The sequence below is a fragment of the Pteropus vampyrus genome, unplaced genomic scaffold, assembly GCF_000151845.1.
Source record: "Pteropus vampyrus isolate Shadow unplaced genomic scaffold, Pvam_2.0 Scaffold711, whole genome shotgun sequence".
In the NCBI taxonomy this organism is placed as follows: domain Eukaryota; kingdom Metazoa; phylum Chordata; class Mammalia; order Chiroptera; family Pteropodidae; genus Pteropus; species Pteropus vampyrus.
In genome coordinates, this window is record NW_011889492.1 from 127,666 (window position 1) to 148,714 (window position 21,049).

The window sequence follows — 21,049 nt, forward strand, 5'->3', positions numbered from 1 at the left end:
AGGTTTGACCATAATTTTCTCATGACATTTTTATAGTTATAATGTTACCTTTAAGTTTTTTCTTTTAAGGATTTTTTTTTTCAAGAGCAGTTTTTTGGGGGAGCAGTTTTAGGTTTGCAATAAAATTCGGAGGAAGGTACAGAGATTTCTCCCTTCTCCCACACATGCAGAGCCTCCCCTGTTATCAACATCACTAACAAGAATGGTACCTTTTTTTAAACCAAGGATGAACCTACACTGACACATCGTAATCACTCAAAGTCCATAGTTTACCTAAGAGACCTTTAAGTGTTTGAATTAGATCTGATGAATATTGCCTTATCGAAGTATTAAATGCCTAACGGACAACAGAGAATTGCTTGTCTTTTCCTATTTTGGGACAGTTATGATTTACTATTTTCCTGTACCTGTTTCTGATTGTTTTGATGTTTTAGTTTTCTGTAGAGGCAAGAAAATAAAGCTTTATAATAACTTACAGGTAGGTAGTACAGAATTTTACTGTTTTATTGTTGTTTTAAGTAATGGATTTCTCTAAGTTTTATACTAATGCCTATCCACAGAGAAATTAGTCAAACCTCTAAAGCCAGTTAAATGCAGCTTGATAGCTATACGTATCTTGGTCGGTGTCTAGACTTAACTGTGAGATAAACTCCTTTAAAACTGTGTTTCCGTGAGATTTCCTAGAATTTAGTGGCTTTGGTGGAAGTCCTGATTTCTTCTTTAATTAGAAAGATGTTTTCCATCATGTACTTAAGGATGGAGAAGAGGATTGAGAGGATGTAAGGAGTTTATAATTTCCTGTTATTTTCCATTTATGATCTATCGAGGTATGAACAAATGTGTGAAAATGGTGTGTCTGAGGAGCAGCAAGAAATCAATCACAAAGCCATGAGTTCTCAGTCTAGCCTTGCTTCATCCCCATCTGCACAGTCAGGGTTAAGGACTCTTCATTTCCTGCCTGCCTACTTGCATGCAGCTCCCACACCTTCTGCAGCAAACCCAGTAGCTCCTGCCTTTGGTGTAAGGGACTCATTCAGAGAGTAAAGCCATGTGATTCCAAAGGCATTTCACGATCTGGCCTCCCTTCCCACTCCCCTTTCCACCCCAAGGTGCATATCCTGTTCTATAAGCAAAGTAGGCAAGACCTTTTACAATGCTGGTTCCTTGCCTCTCTGGCCGGGAGGGTCTTGTACCTTCTTCAATAGCTCCCTTTCCACAATGTGTTAAATGGCTCTGTTCATCTTTCGATGCATTCTGTATACACAGGGTGGCAGGGACTCCTGGCTTACTTGAGACAGGTCCTTAGTGTCTGACATGGAGTTTTCTTCATTTTTGTTCTAGTAGTTTGGATTTCCACGTAGACTTTCCTATAGACCAGTGACCATGTGTATTTCGGCTTCTTGGCTCTATTGTCTATTATTCATAAATAAATCGACATTTTAATCTATCAGTCTTCTGTGAGTTTTTTTGGTGTGAGTCAAATTTCCAACTTGAGTTACCTCTGGGGAATGACCAAGTTGTCTTTACCTCAAGCTGAAGATCAGACCTAGGATGTTACCAGCCTTCTGATTATCTGTAGTTTTTAAAAACTAGCAATGGTAATACATGTTTAAGGTATTAGTCTGTGATAGAACTGTAATGTTAACATATGGTGATAGTATTCCCCCTTACAAGATGGTGAAGGGAACTCAAATGGGTAGAGTCGAGAAGCAGGGCCAACCTGGAGTGAAGCCCCTTGACACCACTGTTCACAGCTCAGCCCTAAAGTCTGTGCGTCTCTCCTGCTGGGCCCGTGCAGGAGGTCCCTGGTGGGGTTTGCACATGAGGGTTTTCTTCCTCTAAAGGATCAAAGGAGTTTGTTTGGAGTAGGGGAACAAGATAGTATTTAGAGGCTGAGAACTAGATGGGAAAAACAGCCTGGGAGCTGAGCAGAGACTGGGTAGTACGGTTTAGTGCAACAGACATCTGTTGAACTCCTGAGCTGTGCCAGGGGTTGTGGAAGGTGCTGGAGGACGAGAGGAGTAAGATTTGGCCTCAGCCCTAGAGGAACTCAGCCTCAAAACAGACCAGTTATACACAGTGTCTAGAGTGGAAGAAGAGGGAAAAGGTGTACCAAAGTTTGTTTTCATTTCCTCATTCTTACAGTACCTGCCCCACTTACAGGCTAGAAGGGGCTGTTCCAAATACTGCAGGACACTTCCTCCCCGCCACCTCCACTAGCTGATTAGACAAGTGCTGGATACCTGAGCTCAGGCGGGCCAGCCAGAATCTCTGCCAGGAATTTGGAATAGTGATGCCAGGTGGGTGCAGTCATGTGGAAGTTCAAGTGCTCTGCAGGTAGAGCGCGGGAACACAGTTTGCAGAGAGAAAGCTGAGGCGGAGGTGGTGGAGGGGAGCCCAGGCAGACACACCAGGGAGCAAGGGAGAGAGGATGGCTGTGGCTGCCTCCCTTCTTGGCCGGCCTCTTCCTGTGCGTGTGTCCTGCACTCACGGCGTCTGTGCAGAGCACCATCTCTCTCTCAGCTATTTGAATAGGTTTTGTCCCATTTGATGAAATGTTCCTTAAGAAAAAAGGTGCAGGGAAAGGGGTCACATTCCAGCTGAGCCTTTCACCAGAAGGAGGCTATGGTGCCTTCCTTTTTCTGAAATGAAATGCTTTGCTGCCTGTATATACAGGGATCATGGCATAAGAATTTTTGTGTTTTATTTTCAAAATCTTTGATCTTAGTTTTACATAAAGTTTTCCCAGTTGAACTATGAGGGCAAAGGAAAGGAATTTGGTGCGTGTTGGTTTTGTTCACAGGTTGACCTTAAAAGGAGACAGAGCAGCATATTACTGAAGGCCAGGAGACAAAGTAAGAGGGAAACATGGCAGTAAATGACTTGAGAAGAAAAATTGGGAAACTCTTGTGTAGTCGGGCATCCTCTGCTAGAGTTTTTCCTTTATAAATGTTCAAATTATTGAAAAAAATTGTCCTTAGGGGGGAACAAGTTCAGTTTCCCATTAGTACGAGGTCACTCCATGAGACGTATCTGAACTCCTTTTCAAGTAGAACCTTGTTGTAGACATTTCATGCAATTAACTTTCCCACAGGTCTTGCTTTGGCACAACCCATTAGATCTTGATGTATGTAATTTTTCATTGAAAACATTGTTTTAACATCTTAGATATACGCCCACCTGTTACTTAGAAGAATAAATTTAATATTCCAGTATCTAGCTTTTTGTCATAGTTTTGTTATTTCTAATTTTATTATATTTTATTTGAAAAGTACTAGAACAAGTGATTAGTTTTTGCATTTACTTCCTCACAGCCTAGTATTTGATTACTTATGACAACAGGCACAAGTACACTTGAAAGCGTTATTTCAGGAACTTCTGACTTAACATGAAATCTTAGTTTTTATGTTCTTTCTTATAAGAAATTAATGTTTTGGCCGTTTCTTTAGGAATCTCGCAGTTAATACTACTCAGGGACTGTGACCAATGTGAACACTTTGATACCGTGCCAGGTCAGGGGCATATCCAGTCAGCGCCCTGCCTCAGCAGGGACTTAGTTGTGTATTGAGACAGCAGAGCAAGGGGGTCTTTGAAAGTGAGTGGCACGTCATTTCCTCTTCTCTAGTGTGTGGAAACTTTGAGAGGCATTCGTGCAGAGCAGAAAAAGAATGAACAGTTTGGAGACAAATGTTCCTAACTTTGACTGTATTTCAAAGGGTTTGGGAGCAACAAGGATTGTTACTGCCTGTTGTCTGGCAGATCAGGGGAAAAAAGGTATCTTCAGTCCAAACTTTGTTGATCTTCGTATTTCATATTTTAGGAAATCTTAGCCAGTGTGGTCATGAAGAAAAATTACCCCAAAGGGGCATTTAATTGTTTTATTAAGTATTTGGTTTGTGCATTTAATAAAGTTTATAATGTTTTCATGATCATTCTTGATCATCTTATTGTGGGAGCTAAGTTTCTATGAACAGAACCCTAGTATATAGCACTTTACCCGTAGGAAATAAGGTGGCCCAACTTCAGTCACTTTCTATGTTATTTGGAAAAACATTCTTTAATTTATTTAATGCCACATCAACTTAATTAGTAATATGGTTGCAATATAAAACTTTGTCGAGAGATTATGTCCTTATTATGGGGTATTTACGAATCTTCCCGCCTATCAGTTTTTTTCAGTTTTATATTTCCTTTGTATGTTTTATTGGTTTTTAATTTGGACTATACATTCATATATATATTTAACATATAAATATTCATATGTATATTCAACAATTTAAAAAATCATTCTGTGTGCCTTTTATCACAATATGGTATCACTCTTACATAAACATATTCCATTTGTGGTTAGTTTTTTTATTTTCTGCTTAGTTCAGTTTTTACCCTGTAACTTGGTCAAGCTCACATTGTAGTAGAGTGGGAGGGAATTCACTCATTTTTCCTTAAGCTTATGTCAGTTTTTGCTGCTGCTGTTGGGTATCTTCATACATTCAAGATTTATTTTTTTTAAATCGGATTTCTACAAGAGAGACTAATCCCAGACATATATTTCAGCTTAAAATCAACTTTCTTTCATATAATAAATGCTATATCCTTTTGTTTGTATAAATCCGAGCTCCCTGTAATTTAATATAGTCTGTTCTGGTCTGTTTGATATTTTGTCCGTCATCAATAGTGCACAGCTGGATCAGTGGCTCCTCATGTCCAGTCTAGGATGAAGTTTATCAGCCTTGGTCATGCCCAGCCTTTGTCTGTTCTGCAGGGTTCTCTCTGATTACAAGCACACATATATCAGTTCATATGGCATTTAAAATTATTTCGTTAAATGTATGTCTCCTACGTACAGTTATTTAATTCATCTTTGACTCCTTAGCATCTGTCACAGCACATAGAACACAGTACATGGAACATAGTAAATTTGCAAAACATTAGCTTCGAAAATGATTGCTATGAGGATACTTACAAGAGTTGTATTGGACTTTTCTCTCCTCAAACATAACGAGCCAAAAATAATGATGTACAAATTAAGTTAGTAAGATGGAAGAGTGCTTACCCCATTGTTATTTGAGAAAACCATTTCTTCAAGTTTGGGGAGTATTTCTTTATATATATATATTTATGTATATTATTTATACATAATATTTGTTTAATTTATGTGAAAGTTTATTAAAGCTTAATTTTGTCTCAAATGGACTGTAGGACCTTTGTGGCCAAGGCCATGTCTTAATATTCCTTCTATTTCTTCTGTTTTGTTTCTACATGGGTAATAGGCCCTCTGCACTTGCTGATTATGAATACTACAAAGAAACATTTCTCTCATATGTTATATGAATGAGTCTCAGTTTGTCATTGTACAGGGCTCACAGCTTTTTTAGGGCACAGAGCATATTGTGTTTATCTCTGTGGGTACAACGTGTAGCACAGGGCTTGAATTTTAGTAGAAATTTAGTAGTTGTGTTAACTAATCTCCTTGGTAGAAAAGAACTTTATAAACTACAAATGTTAATGAAATTATAAATTGCTTGGATCCATGGGCTACATGCATTTGAACTGTTACTGTTATTGAACACAGAATTGTTAAGCTCTGATGTCCTCAGATGGCTTTCTTCACTCAGACTATGAATGTTCCTTTAACTTATCAAGCAAAGTTCACCTCTTTCTCCCTTTCCCTGCAGGCTGCCATGGCTGCTGTTGACAGCTTCTACCTCTTGTATAGGGAAATTGCCAGGTCATGCAATTGCTACATGGAAGCTCTAGCCTTGGTTGGAGCCTGGTATACAGCCAGAAAAAGCATCACTGTCGTCTGTGACTTTTACAGCCTGATCAGGCTGCACTTTGTTCCTCGCCTGGTGAGCAGAGCAGATCTGATCAAGCAGTATGGAAGATGGGCAGTTGTGAGTGGTAAGAAATGAGATTTCGATTCTTGCCTAATTTAAAATCAAAATAATCTTTCCTGTTTAACTTGTATCTTAAGTTGGATGCATTATTTAAGGAGTTACTGAATTTAATGAGATGTTTTCATGGGAACTTGCTGATGAAAAAAATAAAATTGATTACTTCTGTTATGATTATGTTCACATTTCCTTACTGTCCTCTTCTTGGAAGACATTTGCTACAATTTTACTGTTTATTCTAACCTCTCCTATTCCCAGTTCTTCTCTAGCCCCACCTAGCTACACATTTGCCTTTAGGTTTTCTGTTTTGAAATTGTCCTTACAGACTGTCTCCACATTCAGAAGTGCTTTTCTTATTTTAAGTGTCATTTTAATTTATCATTGTTTCCCAGGAAAGTACCTCCTGGCACTCATTCGAGCCAGACAGAAGTTCGAAAACAGTTTTCTACTGTGTCTCACATTCAGCTTGGTGAATGGAAAACAACTCTTCCTCTACCTATCAGGGTGTCTGGGAGAGTGTTGACTAGCATGTGTCATTCATCTTATGACATCGTGTTTGACTGATCAGTATTAGAATTCACTTTATATCTACTGTGATTCTTTCTCTGATTAAACCTGGGAATGGGAAGTGGGGTTTTTAAGGTTCATTTTAAAGATCTCACCACAAAAAGAGTAGGCTCACTTTTCCTGGTTGTATTGTAGGTGCAACAGATGGGATTGGAAGAGCCTATGCAGAAGAGTTAGCAAGCCGTGGGCTCAATATCATCCTGATTAGTCGAAACCAAGAGAAGTTACAGATGGTTGCTAAAGACATCGCCGACACCTACAAAGTAGAAACTGATATTATAGTGGCGGACTTTAGCAATGGCCGGGAGATCTATGACCCGATTCGAGAAGCCTTGAAGGACAAAGACATTGGCATCTTGGTAAATAATGTGGGTGTGTTTTATCCCTACCCCCAGTATTTTACTCAGGTCTCCGAGGACAAACTCTGGGACATCATAAATGTAAACATTGCTGCGGCTAGTTTGATGGTCCACATAGTGTTACCGGGGATGGTGGAGAGAAAGAAAGGCGCTGTTGTCACTATCTCTTCCGGCTCCTGCTGTAAACCAACTCCCCAGCTGGCTGCTTTTTCTGCTTCTAAGGTAATGTATTCCTATTTGGAAATGAAATCATAATGCAATCGGACGTTTATTTAATGGTTTGGTCCAATTTGTTGCGTTCTTTGTCAGCAGCTCACGTTTGCTTATGCTGTTTTGTTTCCTGAAATGATGAAAAGCAAGCTTTTTTTCTCCTGAATTTTCTTCCAAGTTCCAGAAAATTAAATGTCTTTTCCCCTGCTTCATTTTAACAGGCTTATTTAGACCACTTCAGCAGAGCATTGCAGTATGAATATGCTTCTAAAGGAATCTTTGTACAGAGTCTAATTCCGTTCTACGTGGCTACCAACATGACTGCACCTGGCAGCTTTCTGCACAAGTGCTCGTGGTTGGTGCCATCACCAAAAGTATATGCACATCATGCTGTTTCTACCCTTGGCATTTCAAAAAGGACCACAGGATACTGGTCCCATTCGATCCAGGTAACAGTATCCACTCAGTTGTTGTAATTAGGTTAATGCATCCTAAACCTTTCTAAATGATACAGGAGAATCTGATAGAAGCCTGATGCTGAAAGATGAGAATTGCAAATTCTGATTCTTAAACCTGACACTCTTATTAAGTCACTAAATTCTTTTTTATGGAATTATTATATTAAAAACATTAAAAAGTTCAATCTAAAAGATGAAATATACTGCTTTAATATAAGTAGATGGTAGCAGTATAAAAGTACTGAGTTTATATGGAAATTTCGAAGTAAAAGAAGATTCTTCTAATGCTTTAGGGGGTACCTCTAAGTTAACAGCATAGTCCAAAAACATAAAACCACAAAATAGGTCTATATTTCATGTAACCATATGTCAGATAATATCTCAGTATAGTCTTGGACTCATTCTTTCAAAAGCATAGCATTTTTTTTAAGTTTATTGTTCAGGCATGACAAAGTTTTGGGTTTCTAGTATTTTAAAGGGTAACTTTGTTAAATATTTGAAAATTTGATTCTAAGTATTAGAGAACTCATAATTATTTGTTTTAATAGACTTGTGTTTCTTTATCCGGCATGGTAAGTAGATATGCCCCAGTTTAGAATTCTTTTTTCTTTAATATGTAGTTTTCTTAAATTACCAAACAGATATTTTTGGGGGCTCTTTGCATTAAGATGATTAAATTTACCATTACTGAATAAATAGATAAGTAAATCAACAGTGAGTTTTTACTTTTATCAAAAGGTTTGGCTAAAAGTTTCTTTAATAAGAAGTAGTTTTATTTAAGTGGTTATTTCCAGGTCTTTAATTACTCTAGAGAAACCTAAAATAATTTTAGAAGCCACTGACCATGAAGATCCCTGAGAAGTGAAGATATAATGAGGGTGAGGTTTCAATGTAGCAGATATTTTGACTATATTTATAAAACACCAGCTTTTTCATTACAATTAAACTTTGTTCACGTTGATGAACTTTTCTTGAGAATGTTTATTTTTTCTGCCAAGAAATTCTATTAAGCTAATTTAATTCCTAGAGTAGTTTTCTTTACAAAGCTGTTAAAACTTGCCATTTTTTTCTATTTTCACTTTTATTTTATTCAGATCATTTTCAGCATAATCGATATTTTTTTCAATTTTACGACAAAGATTTGATTAACCGATCAACATATTGCCCATAGCAGATTTCTCTGATATCTTTTGCCATTGTGACTTTTATTTTGTAATCATCTGAATGCAGTTTTCTCAGATTGCAAAGATCTAAAATTTGTTAAGGTAACAATCTTCTGTCAATTATCAGCTTGTAAGAAATTTACTGTATGAAATTTGACATGTCAACATACTGTATAAAGTTTCGTGCTGTTTATTCCAGTTAGTTTTCTACATTACGAATTAAAGACTATTTCTTGTTGAGAAAGGTGATAGATTGAACATGAGGGGTTCAAGGAAAGGAAGAAACAAAACATTCTTAGGGTTTGGGCTTCAGAACCTCATTGTTGCCACATACTCAGATAGGTAGCATGAGCAAACGAGATCAGGTTTTGGAGAAACAGTAAGAGTTTTACACATGCTAGATTTGAAGATTCTGGGAAATTGTCAAGAGAAGTGGAGTAAGTAGCTGTATAGATGGGAGTTCAGGTGAGAGGTTTGTATGGAGGTAAAGGCTTACCGGTCATCAGCATTAAGCTGGATAATCAATTTAATGGGTGGGTGACGTCACCCAAGGAGCATATGTAGAGAGACAAGACAGCTTGGTCAGAGACTCAAGGAACTCCAACATTCTAGGGGAAGGTAGACTGAGGAGGGCAGCCGATGGGATCGGTAGGAGAGGAGGAGAGTGGAACCTGGACACTAAGGGGAGATATGGTTTTCAGGTGGAAGGCATAGTTGTCAGTGTCATGGGATGCTGTCTGTCCCAAAGCATAAGGACCTACATGGCTGTTGGGTTTAGAATCTTGGAAATCCTTGGTGGCCTTGATGAAAGCAGTTTTGGAGGCATTCTAGGGAGCAGCTGGATTGCAGTGAGTAGATGAGTGTGAAGAAGATAGGGATGTGGAGACAGTATGCTCAAGAGATACATCTGTGCAGGCGGTGGCAGGATGGATTGGGTCCAAGGAAGGAGTTCTGTTTGTTAGAAACCTATGCAAGTTAGCAGAGACTTGACTGTTATTTAGTGCTGGAGGGAAGGGGTGTGTGGAGAAGAAAAGCTTAAACACAGGAGAAAGAAGGTATGGTTCCTAGAAGTTGCAGGGGTAGGGCTGAGAGCATAAGTAGAGGGGAAAGGGTGTATGTAGACTCAGGAAATAACTAGAAAGCGATGGAGGCTAAAGGAAAGATTGGGAGCCCATTTGGAAGTGGATGCTCCTTTCTGATGGCTCCTGTGAGTTTGGGTCTGCTCAGAGTGAGGGTGAGGCAGAGGGAGTTTGAGGCTCAATAGAGTGAGGAGGTTTGAAATACTAATTGTGAAGAAAGGAGAGTGAGGCACTGGGAAAACACCAGAGGATTGCTGAGCACGGAGGAGGCCCAAGTGATGATGGGGACCAAGAATTGATGGTGGCTTCAGTCTGTATGGCTTTTCTCCAGCAGCACTGAGCACATTTTATATGTATGTAGTACCCTTCTCGAAGCCACTTCAGAAATGACATCTAAAGTAATTTTGCAACATTTTACTGAGAACATTTCTACATTTGTATGAAAGGAGGTTATTTTTGATGAGCTTGCACAGAGGTTAGGAAGCCCATTTCCTCACTCCTGACCCGTGCTCTGCCTTCTGTACACATGTCATTTCCTTACACACGTCCATACAACAGCATTTCTCAACATGAGCAGTATTAGACTGACTCACAAGCATGACTTCTCCACAGCTGTTCATGTAATTTAACAGTCACATCTTGTGTGTAATATGATCGTTGTCTTAATAAAGATTTGCAAGCAAAAAATAGAAAAAAATCATTTGGACTTAAACAGCTAGGAAGGAATCAAATGTATTTGCTTTAATTGTTAACTAGTTATTAATATTGGTTTGGGAGCATTTCTTGTCATTTTCAGAAGTGGCATCAGGCAATATTAAATCGTCAGTGTCAGAACACATAGTTAGCTTGACAGAAAAAGAAGAGTTTTTGTTACAGCTTTCTGTGGTACTTGACACAAAGGCCAGAAACATGCTGGTATGTGTTTAGTTGAAAAAACAGTAAACTTGACAACTTGACTAGTAAGTCTCTTGCTTATGAATATGAGGACTGTGCGTCAGGTGATAGGATCCACAGAGAAAGCTCCAGGGATTGGGGAGTGGAGTGGGAGAATCTGAGCTCTCCAGATTGGCTCAAAATCTTTTCTGAATTTCTGCCTACTCTTGATATGTGTGCTACTACTGGAAAGAGAAAACCTGGCGTTGAGGGGAGAGGTGGCGCTCGGTGGAAACGAGAAGGCCCTGGGTCTGTATATTGAAATGTGGTGGGGGAGGGAGCAATATTTCTGGACATTGCCATATGTCCCTTGGTGGGCAAAGTGGCCCTGGTTGAGAACCTTTAGAGCAGAACAACATCAGCATTACTCCCTCCCTGGAACCCCAAGCCATCCTCATCACATCTTAAGACTGTACCAGGATCCTGGTATTTTTGACTCAGTTCTTATTTAACTTAACTCTATTCTACCCCTTCAACCTGTTTTCTCACTCAGTATTAACCACACATGCATTTGTCTATTTCAACTCCCTTTTATTCCTAGAATGATTTTGTAGTTCTTAACTAAATGGACATACTATTAATGTCATGTTAAGTAAAGATGGAATCATATTATTGCTTGTAGGTCTGTTTGGCCTCATTTGGGAAAGGGGGAGGGTGGGTGGTGATCATGTTTCTATTCCCACTGAGTCTAGCATAATACAAAAGTAGGTGCTCAGTACAATCGCACCTAAGGGCTTTTTCCTTTTATGTGTTTAAAGTGATTGATGATATTTGTTGGATTAAATCATATGCCGACTTGTGCATTCAATGTCAGTGGCTTTGGGTTCTAACCTTAAGACCTTTTTCTCTTTCATTTTTAGTTTCTTTTTGCACAGTATATGCCTGAATGGCTCTGGGTGTGGGGAGCAAATATTCTCAATCGTTCTTTACGTAAGGAGGCCTTATCCTGCAAAGCATGAAACTGGATGATGGTTGCGAAGTTTTTCCAACTCACGGGAACCTGCAGTATTCTGACATTTGGAAGAACATGTTTAACTTATCTTCTGTATTTTCTTTTATTACTGGTTATTTAGTATACTGTTGACTCATTTGCAAAGCAAACATGATACTTTCAGAGAATGCTATGGAAAAATCTCAAGAGCCGCATGGTGGCACAGCATAAATAATGACTGAGGAACAAGAACTGATTGAGGAAACCTAAATTTCAATTCTTTTTTTCCTTAAGGTGTTCAAGAGTTGGGTGATTTATGTTCTTCTAGGAGCTACAGCAATCCGATATTGAAATATACTTATGACTTGTCACCTCTATTTCAAATGTTGTTTTTTAAGGGAAATTATCTAGTAGTCGGATTCTAGTATTGTTTTCAAATGTTCATCAGGAAAGACTAGTTAAAAGTGTTATTGTATGAGTAAGATTGCTGGTATTAGCTGTAGAAATCTGTGTGTATTACTGTTGTGTAGCTCTAGTTGTTTGACTATCTGTGTAAGAAAGTGCTGCTTTTCAACTGATATTTTATTAGAAAACCATATGTGTATGTATGTTGTGTGCATCTAGATAACTTTATTTATGGGTAAGTTACTTTAAAAAAGATTTTTTGTTAAGATGGCTTAACATGGAACCTTACAGGGTATTAAAATTCTAGATTATTCCTTTTTATACTAAATAAGCCTACCAAATTTTGTGCTATAGGTTTGCCATGTTTAATATTACTTAACGACATTCTTGGTTTGTTTTTTTTTAAATCTTCCATGGAATTAATTCATTCCTAGATTTGGACATGTAATGATTGATTTATAATTATTGTGGATAAATAATGCTTTCTCGGCTTATAACTGAAAGTTAGCTCTTTGGAATTTGTTAATCTGGTTTTCATATACTCTTCTATATAATATTCCATTCCAATAGCATTATTGGTATAAACATCAAGTATTTATGGAATGTAGTTAAAATATGAACAAATTATGTGTGTGATATGATGTATCTGTTGAAATAAGTTAGAAGCTCATTCTTGGTTCTTGTAATTAACTTACACATTACAGTGAATACTTTTATTAGTGTGAAGATAATTATGCACAACCCACAACAATATGGCTTAGCATTGAAACCTGTGAAATGTTTTTGGTTCTGGTCCTATAAAGCCAAACATTTTTGAGGACACATACCTAGTGCTTTGACAGTTGTAAATCACTATATGAATATGTGTGCAAGTTAAAAATTTGGAGTTTAATATTGAGACACCAATGCAGAAACTAGTAAATTGATTGAAATCAGAACTTTTCTGGCATTGTTTTCTCCTCAGATGATGTACTATTATGACTAGGCCTAAGCATCTTTTTATGTTATACCCACAATTTTGCCAGTGACATTGCCTCAGTATTTTCAAATGTGACTTGGAATCAGTTCAGAAACTTCCACTTCACTGATCAGGCCTTAATCACATAAGAAGATATTCAGATGTGAAAATTTACACACTAATGACACTACGTATCACTGAAGGTTTTGATGGACTTGCTTGAAAGCCTTTATTTGGTCACATTTGGCATTTTTCCCCATCTAACAATTAATTTATGTCATTAAGACTAGAAAAAAAATTGACTTCATGCCACATTGACTTGAACTTTAATGTATAATAAGCAGCAACTTTATGTAAAAAATACCATATTTATATAAAAGGTGTTATGTGGTGCAGCATTGTTTTATATTTATAGATTAGGTATTGAATCATTGTTACATGATGAGAATAAATAAACCATGTCGATAATGTTTTAAAATTCTCTGCTTGACAGGATGTATGTAAATAAGCTGATTGGTCCAAAGTTAGTGAAAAATCAAAACCAAGAATCTTCCTTCTGTTTTGTCTTTCATAAAATACTTTTTTCCAGAGCTCATTTGAGAGTCATAATTGGACCACTGTAGATGGAGTTTCTTATTAAGAATGTGGGAAATAAGAACCTTTTAAATAATCTATGAACTGAAAATTTAATAATGAAAGCGGTTGCTTCTTCTTTTGGAAGAGGTTTTGCTCTCTATGTTTATGAATTGGTTGTCTGGAATGAGAGATACATTTTTTCCCCCATAGAAATAATTATTTTAAAATTACAAAACTTAATCTATGGTAGTAATTCATTAAGAGCTTGTATTTCAGCAAGAACATTGTACATAACCATGTCTTTTAAAGTACTAAGTTGATTTCTTGATCTCATTCTCCTGATAGGTTAAGTAAGATGAAGGTTAATTGTAATCATTGACTTTGGCAACAATGTGGAGATCACTGGCAGTTTTGCCATGAGGTATTTTTCATCCAGTGGTGGGGTGAAAGGTGGACTATAGTGGTTTCAAGAAAAAATGGGAAGACCAAAGGAGACAGCAAGGAGAGATAGCTCTATCGAGGAGTCTTTTTGTTTTGTTTTAACCTAAATTACTTAAAATCTTGTCACATTTGGGAATCAGAGGGTTAGGTGGAGTCCTCCATCTTGATAGTGTGCCCTCTGAAACCAAGTCCAGTCTTTCTGTATGTGTCTCAGTATTGGCTAGGCTGTTACTCTTAAAAGAACATTTAGTTTCAATAAAGACTTAACCTTCCATGGAATTGTGAATACTTTATTACACACATGAAGCTTGAGTTCACACAGTTATTTTACAATCTGGAGTAGTGGAAAACCTGGAGACCAGGATCCTATGGGTCCATCTCTGTCTCATGTTCTGGTACTCTTCAGTTTATAGGATTCTCAGGAGCTGGCAGCATTCTCTCCCCCATTTTGGGGCTTCACTACCACATGACAGAGATGTTTGCAATTCACTAGCCTATCTCAGTCCATAACAGTTAGGCTGTGTGTCCAATGGCATTGTGAATTAAAGGGGTGTTCAAAGAACCCTGGTCAAGACCAATTTACCCCAAATTAGAACAACGCAGTTATATTTAAGATTAGGTGTATTAATAGTGCATTAAGGGAGTGCTTAATTTTGAGGTTTTACAAATGCAAGAATCAAGAATTCTTTGAAAATTCCTAACATTGATGCAATCTCAAAGTGGGAGTTGGGAATTTAATCAGGTGTGGGTTTATCCACATATAACCACCACCATTCACTGAACATGTCTGACTCGAGCTCTGTATGTGTTTTATTTAACCCTCATTCTATGAGGTAGGTATTAATGTCTCTTTTTGGGAGGTGAGGAAGGGAGGTACAAAGAGCTGAGGTACAACTTGTCCAAGATCACAAAGCTAGAGCTGGTGATTATATTAAATGTTCGGTTAAATGTTAAAGAGAGGATGAAGTGCTGTGATTTTTCGTCATATTGGTACCATTCCGAATTGTGGTGCAGTGGAAAGATCAAGATATAAACAATTTTATCTAAATAGCAGATAACTTTTCATTAGCATTACCTAAAACATATTTTCAGTCCTCCGGTTGTGACCGATGCCAAATGTGGGCCAGTTCAGCATTTAGATAGAAATCCTGGTATCCAAATCACCGAGACATTTTTGAAAGGCAAACTATTGAGCTTAATACATTCTTTTGTTTCTTCAAAAGGGCAACCATCTGGCGTTAGTGGTCCAGGCGAGGTGGCGAAGGGTTAGGAGTGGTGCAGAAGGGATTTGGAGCAGGGTTTTTGCCTGTCAGGGTGGGAGTCAAGTGACTGACAATAGATTTACAGGTGATTAATCCACCGGCCCGCATCTCAGTGCCGCGTCAGTGAAATGGGTAGAGTTTTGTAGAGTGGGGGCCTGGGAGCCTGGCTTTATTTGGGACACCTAAAGCCCTCAGGAAGAGAGCGCTAGAGTACTAGCGTCAAGCGTTTACAGAAAATGCTACCAAAGGGGACCTTTCTATCAGCGTCCTCCTTCGTAGAACTTGGCCCAGCGCGGCCGCTTTCAGCCCTGTGCGGGTTCCCCAACTTCCTGGCTCCCAAACTCAACGAATCCCACGCCAAGCCACTTCTACCGAACATTTCTCCGGACTCCGTCGGGGTTCGAGAAAGATAACCACGACCCGCCTCAGGGCCTCAAATGTCGCGAGATCACCCTAAGCTTTCCTCGGCGTCTAGAGCGCGCACGCAAGCCACACGCAGGGCACGCACAACCGGCGGGGCTGGCATTCCCAGCCATCACTCTCCCCGCCCCGATCGCGCGGTGTCGCGAGAGTTGGGAGTAAACAGCCCCGAATGGAGACCCGGGGCGTGTTTGCCTCTGAGGCGCCGTTATCCCGGGCCTGTCGGACCCGAGCTTGAGGCAGCCGCAGGTACGTCAGGCGGTCCGTTCCCCGGAGCCTCCGCCTCTCCTCTTGACTTGCTTGGCCGCCCGCGCGGTCAGGTGTGCCCACTGCGTCCGAGGCCCCGAGGATGGGGGTCTGCTCGCGCGGTGGCTGGGCCCTCCCAGCGACCCTGACCGCAGGGAGCGAACCCCGGGCGCGGTGCGGGGACGAGGGGGCGTGCGGTAAAGCTAGGCATTTAGACGCACCGGCTACGCGGCGTGCATGGCGGTAGGAAATGAGCGGTCCTCTCTCTTTTGGCCAGACCCGGCCGGGACTTAAGGCTGGTGTCCCTGCCTGGCCCTTTCTACGTGTTTACACGGTGTGGTAGCTGGCACAGTTTCAGCAATTCTCTTTATGTGAAATAAACTCTAATGGAGTGAAACAATATGCCTGGCCTTGGCCCTCAGCCTCCGAACATACTATTAGTGCTAGGTCTGCTCCCAGAGAGGTGCTGGTATCAGATTTTTAAAATGACCTCAGTTCTTTGCTTCATCCCAGTCTGTACACCCTGCTTCACTGATTTTCCAGAATCCAGTGTAAGAAGCTCATCGGCAAGTTTGGCCTCTAAGACTGGTTTAGTCTCAGAACCAGAATAACTTTCAGACCTGTAGGATCTTAACATTTTGCCTTGCCCTGTCATGATGTGCTTCCTAAGACTTAAAGATCATCAACGAAATTTTCATTAAGATGTTTTGCCCCTTGTTTTGGTTAGAGCCTCTAAGAATCTTGGCCTATTTGTGCAAATTAAGTTAAGTATTTACATTTACTTTAACGTGCTTCCAAGTGAGATAGAATGGCATAAAATCTGAGTTGAACTCAGGAGAATTTAGTTTCCTCTGGCCTTTTAGTCTTAGTTATGATAGCAAGTGCCTAACTTCAGAGTCTCGGTTTGCACATGTATAAAATCGAGGGGCTTGGAGAACAGCGATTCTTCCTAACTTTTTTTTTATCTGAAGCACCCATTTTATATATGTATATATATATATTTTAGTTCAAGAGCTTTAAGGTAAAATTTACCATAAAAATCACTTATGCTAAGGTTCCTATTCAGTGATAAATTTTAAAAATTTTCCAATTACAGTTGTCATAAAATATTAGTTTCAAGTGTACAACATAGTGATTAGAGTCTGATTTTTTTTTTTCAGCCAATTTACAGAGTTGTGCTGTCATCACCACAACCCACTTTTAGAACATTTGTCACTCCCCCACCCAAAAGATTCCTGGTGCCCCTTTGTAGTCACTTCCCATTTCTAACCCCAGTTGGAGGCCACCACTAATCTACTTTCTGTCTCCCTAGATCTGTCTTCCAAATATTTAACATATTCAGATGTAACCATATGTGGCCTTTTGTGTGTCTTCTTTAGTATAATGTTTTCAAGGTTCATATTGTAGCATATATCAACACTTCATGCCTTTTTATGGCCCAGTAATACTATGTCATGGCTATAACGCACTTTGTTTATCCATTCATGCAGAACTCCTTTTGCAAATAAAATTTTATGTTTCCATGTATGATGCAGATCGCCAGCCCTTTATTGGAGATAATGCCTGGCATTGCCTGAGTGAGACACTGCCCTCCATTGCATTCCCCAAGCATCCCTTATAATTAAGAGTTGGTTGTATCTATGAAAAAAAGTCAAATTAAGGGCTTGTGGAGGCTCTGAACACCTTTGGGATCAAGCGGGATCTCTTCCAGTTAAGAGGATTTTTGCATTCCCTTAAAATTTACATGTTCTTTAATTCTGTTTTCTATCATTCTGCTGTTAGATAGTTCATGCCTGCTGCCTGTTTATTTTTGTGGGAGGCACAGTAAGTCCCACAGATGATAAGACTAACAAAAGCTAGGAAGGCTGAAGACTTAGGTAAACTGCACATGGCTCCCATTGGTGTTTTAAGTGGGGATTTGAGGAGAGATTTGCAACTGCCTCTTGCACCAGGAGAGAGTTGAGATACTGGTTATTTTTTACTGGAAAAACTCGACAACTTCAACCCTTGGTGATGTGAAATATTAAGAACTGGAAGCTAGACCTTGTATTTGGTATTTGAGTAGAGAACCTTGGTCTCTTTCAGTGTTTTGCTTGAGACAGGTTAGGAGGTGGTTACAAGAGATTTAAGTTGATTTTTCCTTCTCTGTATTCCTTATCAGTTTTGACGCGCTGCAGAAATCTGTCAACTAGATTTATTAATCTTGACAATGTCTTTTAGCTTAAGGAAATGAATTTAAAGTAAAATGAGGAAAGTAGTGAGTTTGGAGGTGGCTCATGTATGGCTAACCAGTACCAGAAGATTGAAGGATAAAGAACAAGGAGGCATGAGCAACAGGTGTGAAAGAATAGGCAATTAAAGACATTGTAGACCAAGCTTTTTTTAACTTTGGCACTGTTGACTCTTTGGGCTGAATTGTTTTTTTCCCCCCTATAAAACCTACCAGCGAACAGAATGTGCCAGAAGGAATGGTTCAATGAGGCTTAAGAATACACCTTTTTTCTTTTAAGATAATGTGGTCTGACATCTCTTAAATATTAGCTTATTAAACAATGATAATACAGCCAAGTGTGCAGTTAGTTATGAAAGTGGCATTTTTACAGCCAAATTGTAGTTGAACTGAATGGCCCTTTCATTGCCTAAACACAATTCAGTTTTCTCTGAAGCTATTTCAGTAAAGGTTCATTAAAAAGCAAGGCATATTTGCATAATTAGATTACTGTTTGGTGGTACAAGTAATTTGCTCTCACCTGTATTGTGTTCTTTAATTGTTTGCTGAAAAACAGTTTCAGATGTACTTTAACTAAACCCAGAATTATGATGTTAGCATTATTCATTTATAGTGTAAAGTAGAATCTCAGAGCTGCAGAGAATGGAAACTATTCGGTAGGCCAGTGGCTTGCTCAAGTAATATATCTCCTGTACTTTGTCTCCCTTTTACACATAGATCCCATTAGTTTTATTCTTAGCATATATTATTTGAACTATTTTTTTTTGCATTCAAAATTTGATGTCAATATTTATTTTGCACCTGTATTAGAGGCATAATTATGCCTAATTATGGAAAACCCATAATTACGTATATACCATCTTTTAGAGCATACTTTTTTGTATGTAAAGATAACCAGGTCTCCTATATAAAGAATGTATAGATATTAAATTCAGCCAACACTTAATGGATCCAGGAACAGCCCTAATTAGGCCTTATGAGTAAGCGATACTACAGATAAGTTTGTCCGTTCAGAATGAACTAGCCAAAAGCTTAGCCTTACCTTAGAAGGTAGACACAGATTTTGGTAAAAAATTCCTAGGAAAAAGATCTTATTTAAAGAGGTTTCTAAGGCATTAAGTCGTACGTTTTGTCTAATTATAAAAGTATAACATATACTCTTGGTAAAAATATAAATGAATAAAGAGGAAAATAATTACCTATAATCTTACCATTGAAGTGTAGAACCAGTGTTACCACTTTGGTAGACATCTTTTCATGTTCTTTTTTTCCTGTGCATATGGATGTGTTCTCTAAAATCAAAATTTGGATCACATTGTACATGAGCTGTTTTATTTAATATTTCATTAGTATTTCCCCGTATTTGGAAAACATATTAGTTTCTTATTGCTGCTGTAACACATTTCTACTAACTTAGTGTCTTAAAACAACATGAATTTATCATTTTACGTTCTGGAGGTCAGTCTCACTGGGCTAAAGTCAAGATGTTAGTAGATCTTCATTCCTTCTGGAGGCTTCAGTTTCATTCCCTTGTTCAGTTTCTGGAGGCACCTGCATTCCTTGGCTCCTAACCTCTTTCTCTGATTACTTCAGTCTTGTGCGTCCATCGTCCCATTTACTGACAGCTCAGAGCTTCTGTCTCTCTTTTATGAAGACTCTTGTAATTACAATGGACCTACCCAGATAATCCAGAATAATCTCCCCATCTCAATATTGTTAGTTTAACTACACCTGCAAACTCCCTTTGGTATATAAAGTAACATTTATAGGTTCTGGGGATGTGGATATCTTTTGGGGACCATTATTCAGCTTTCCAAAGAAACATAATTTGGAACTGCTGCATAGCATTCCATAGTATGGATGGACCACAATTATTTAGCTAGTCCCCTGTTGTACTTTTAGATGGTCCCTAATTTTTCCTCATGATAATCCTCAGGCATAAATCATTGTATGCTTTCAGAGTTACACTTACATGGAATGAATTTCTAGGGGAGATTTTAGAAGAGCAGGGTAGCCTACCTCTTAAGAGCATAGTCTCTGGAGCTAGACTTCTAAGTTCTTAGCCCAGCTTTCCCACTCACTAGCCATGTGGCTCCAAGCAAGGTTCTGAGCTCCCCTGGGCCTCAGTTTTCTTATTTGAATATGGGGATAGTAACAGGTTGTTGTGAGAATTAAATGAGTTAATATATGCAAATTACTTAGAATAATGCCTGTGTCAAGATAAATGCTCAGTAAGTGTTCGTTTTTGTTGTTGTTAGTGTATTTACTAGACCAAAAGTTTTTTACATCCACTTTTATGGCTTTTAATACATATTGGCAAATTACCATTCTAAAAGGTTATAAGAATTTTACATTTATTAGCAACATATGAGAGTACACATTTTATTCAATTGGATTTTTAAACATGATTTGTACTTTTTAGTGGCTGCCAATTTATGTCTGTTAGAGTGTTACTTGATTTTAATAATGTAAATGATAGAAATGGGTTTATTTTAACAGAAATTTACCATGAACCTTTGTAGGAGTTCTCTCAATTCTTTAGAATGAGAAATACTTTTAATTTCACTTTGACTATCTGTCCCATTTGTTGGGATATTAGGATATCATTCAATGTAACAATTGGTGGGGATAAATCTCTTTGACATGCTGTATGATCTGGATATGCACAGTCTAATATAAGAGGCTTATAAGTGCATGCTCTCCACAACTTTTTAAAATTTAATACTCCCACCCTTCTCAGTGTATTTCTAGCACCTGAGACTAAATATAGGATGGACACACACACACACACACACACACGTATTTTCTTTTTTGCATATTTTGGAAACAATTTCAACTTGTCAGAAAGGTTCTGAGAACAGTATAAAACCTTTTTTTCCCTCTGAACCATTTGAAAGTAAGTTGCAGACCTGATGCC

The 21,049-nt window shown here is 38.6% G+C and overlaps 2 protein-coding genes across 5 annotated transcripts in view; both read left to right on the forward strand.

Moving 5' to 3' along the window:
• The window catches only part of HSDL1 (hydroxysteroid dehydrogenase like 1), a 21,084-nt gene extending 6,831 nt beyond the window's left edge, over positions 1–14,253 (forward strand). For 2 of the 3 annotated variants that reach the window (XM_011385400.2, XM_011385398.2), the window contains 4 exons: positions 5,676–5,901; positions 6,597–7,042; positions 7,252–7,479; positions 11,524–14,253. In XM_011385400.2, coding sequence (XP_011383702.1) covers positions 5,682–5,901; positions 6,597–7,042; positions 7,252–7,479; positions 11,524–11,622 — 993 coding nt within the window. In that variant the 5' untranslated portion in view covers positions 5,676–5,681 and the 3' untranslated portion in view covers positions 11,623–14,253. Of the gene's footprint in view, positions 1–2,163; positions 2,301–5,675; positions 5,902–6,596; positions 7,043–7,251; positions 7,480–11,523 lie in introns of all 3 variants that reach the window. The other variant, XM_023526124.1, reaches the window with a different exon arrangement.
• Positions 14,254–15,732: 1,479 nt separating this feature from the next.
• MBTPS1 (membrane bound transcription factor peptidase, site 1) overlaps positions 15,733–21,049 on the forward strand; it is a 49,965-nt gene continuing 44,648 nt past the window's right edge. The window contains exon 1 of one of the 2 annotated variants that reach the window (XM_011385402.2): positions 15,733–15,905. The gene's annotated coding sequence lies outside the window, so the exon portion shown is untranslated. The remainder of the gene's footprint in view (positions 15,906–21,049) is intronic. The other variant, XM_023526123.1, reaches the window with a different exon arrangement.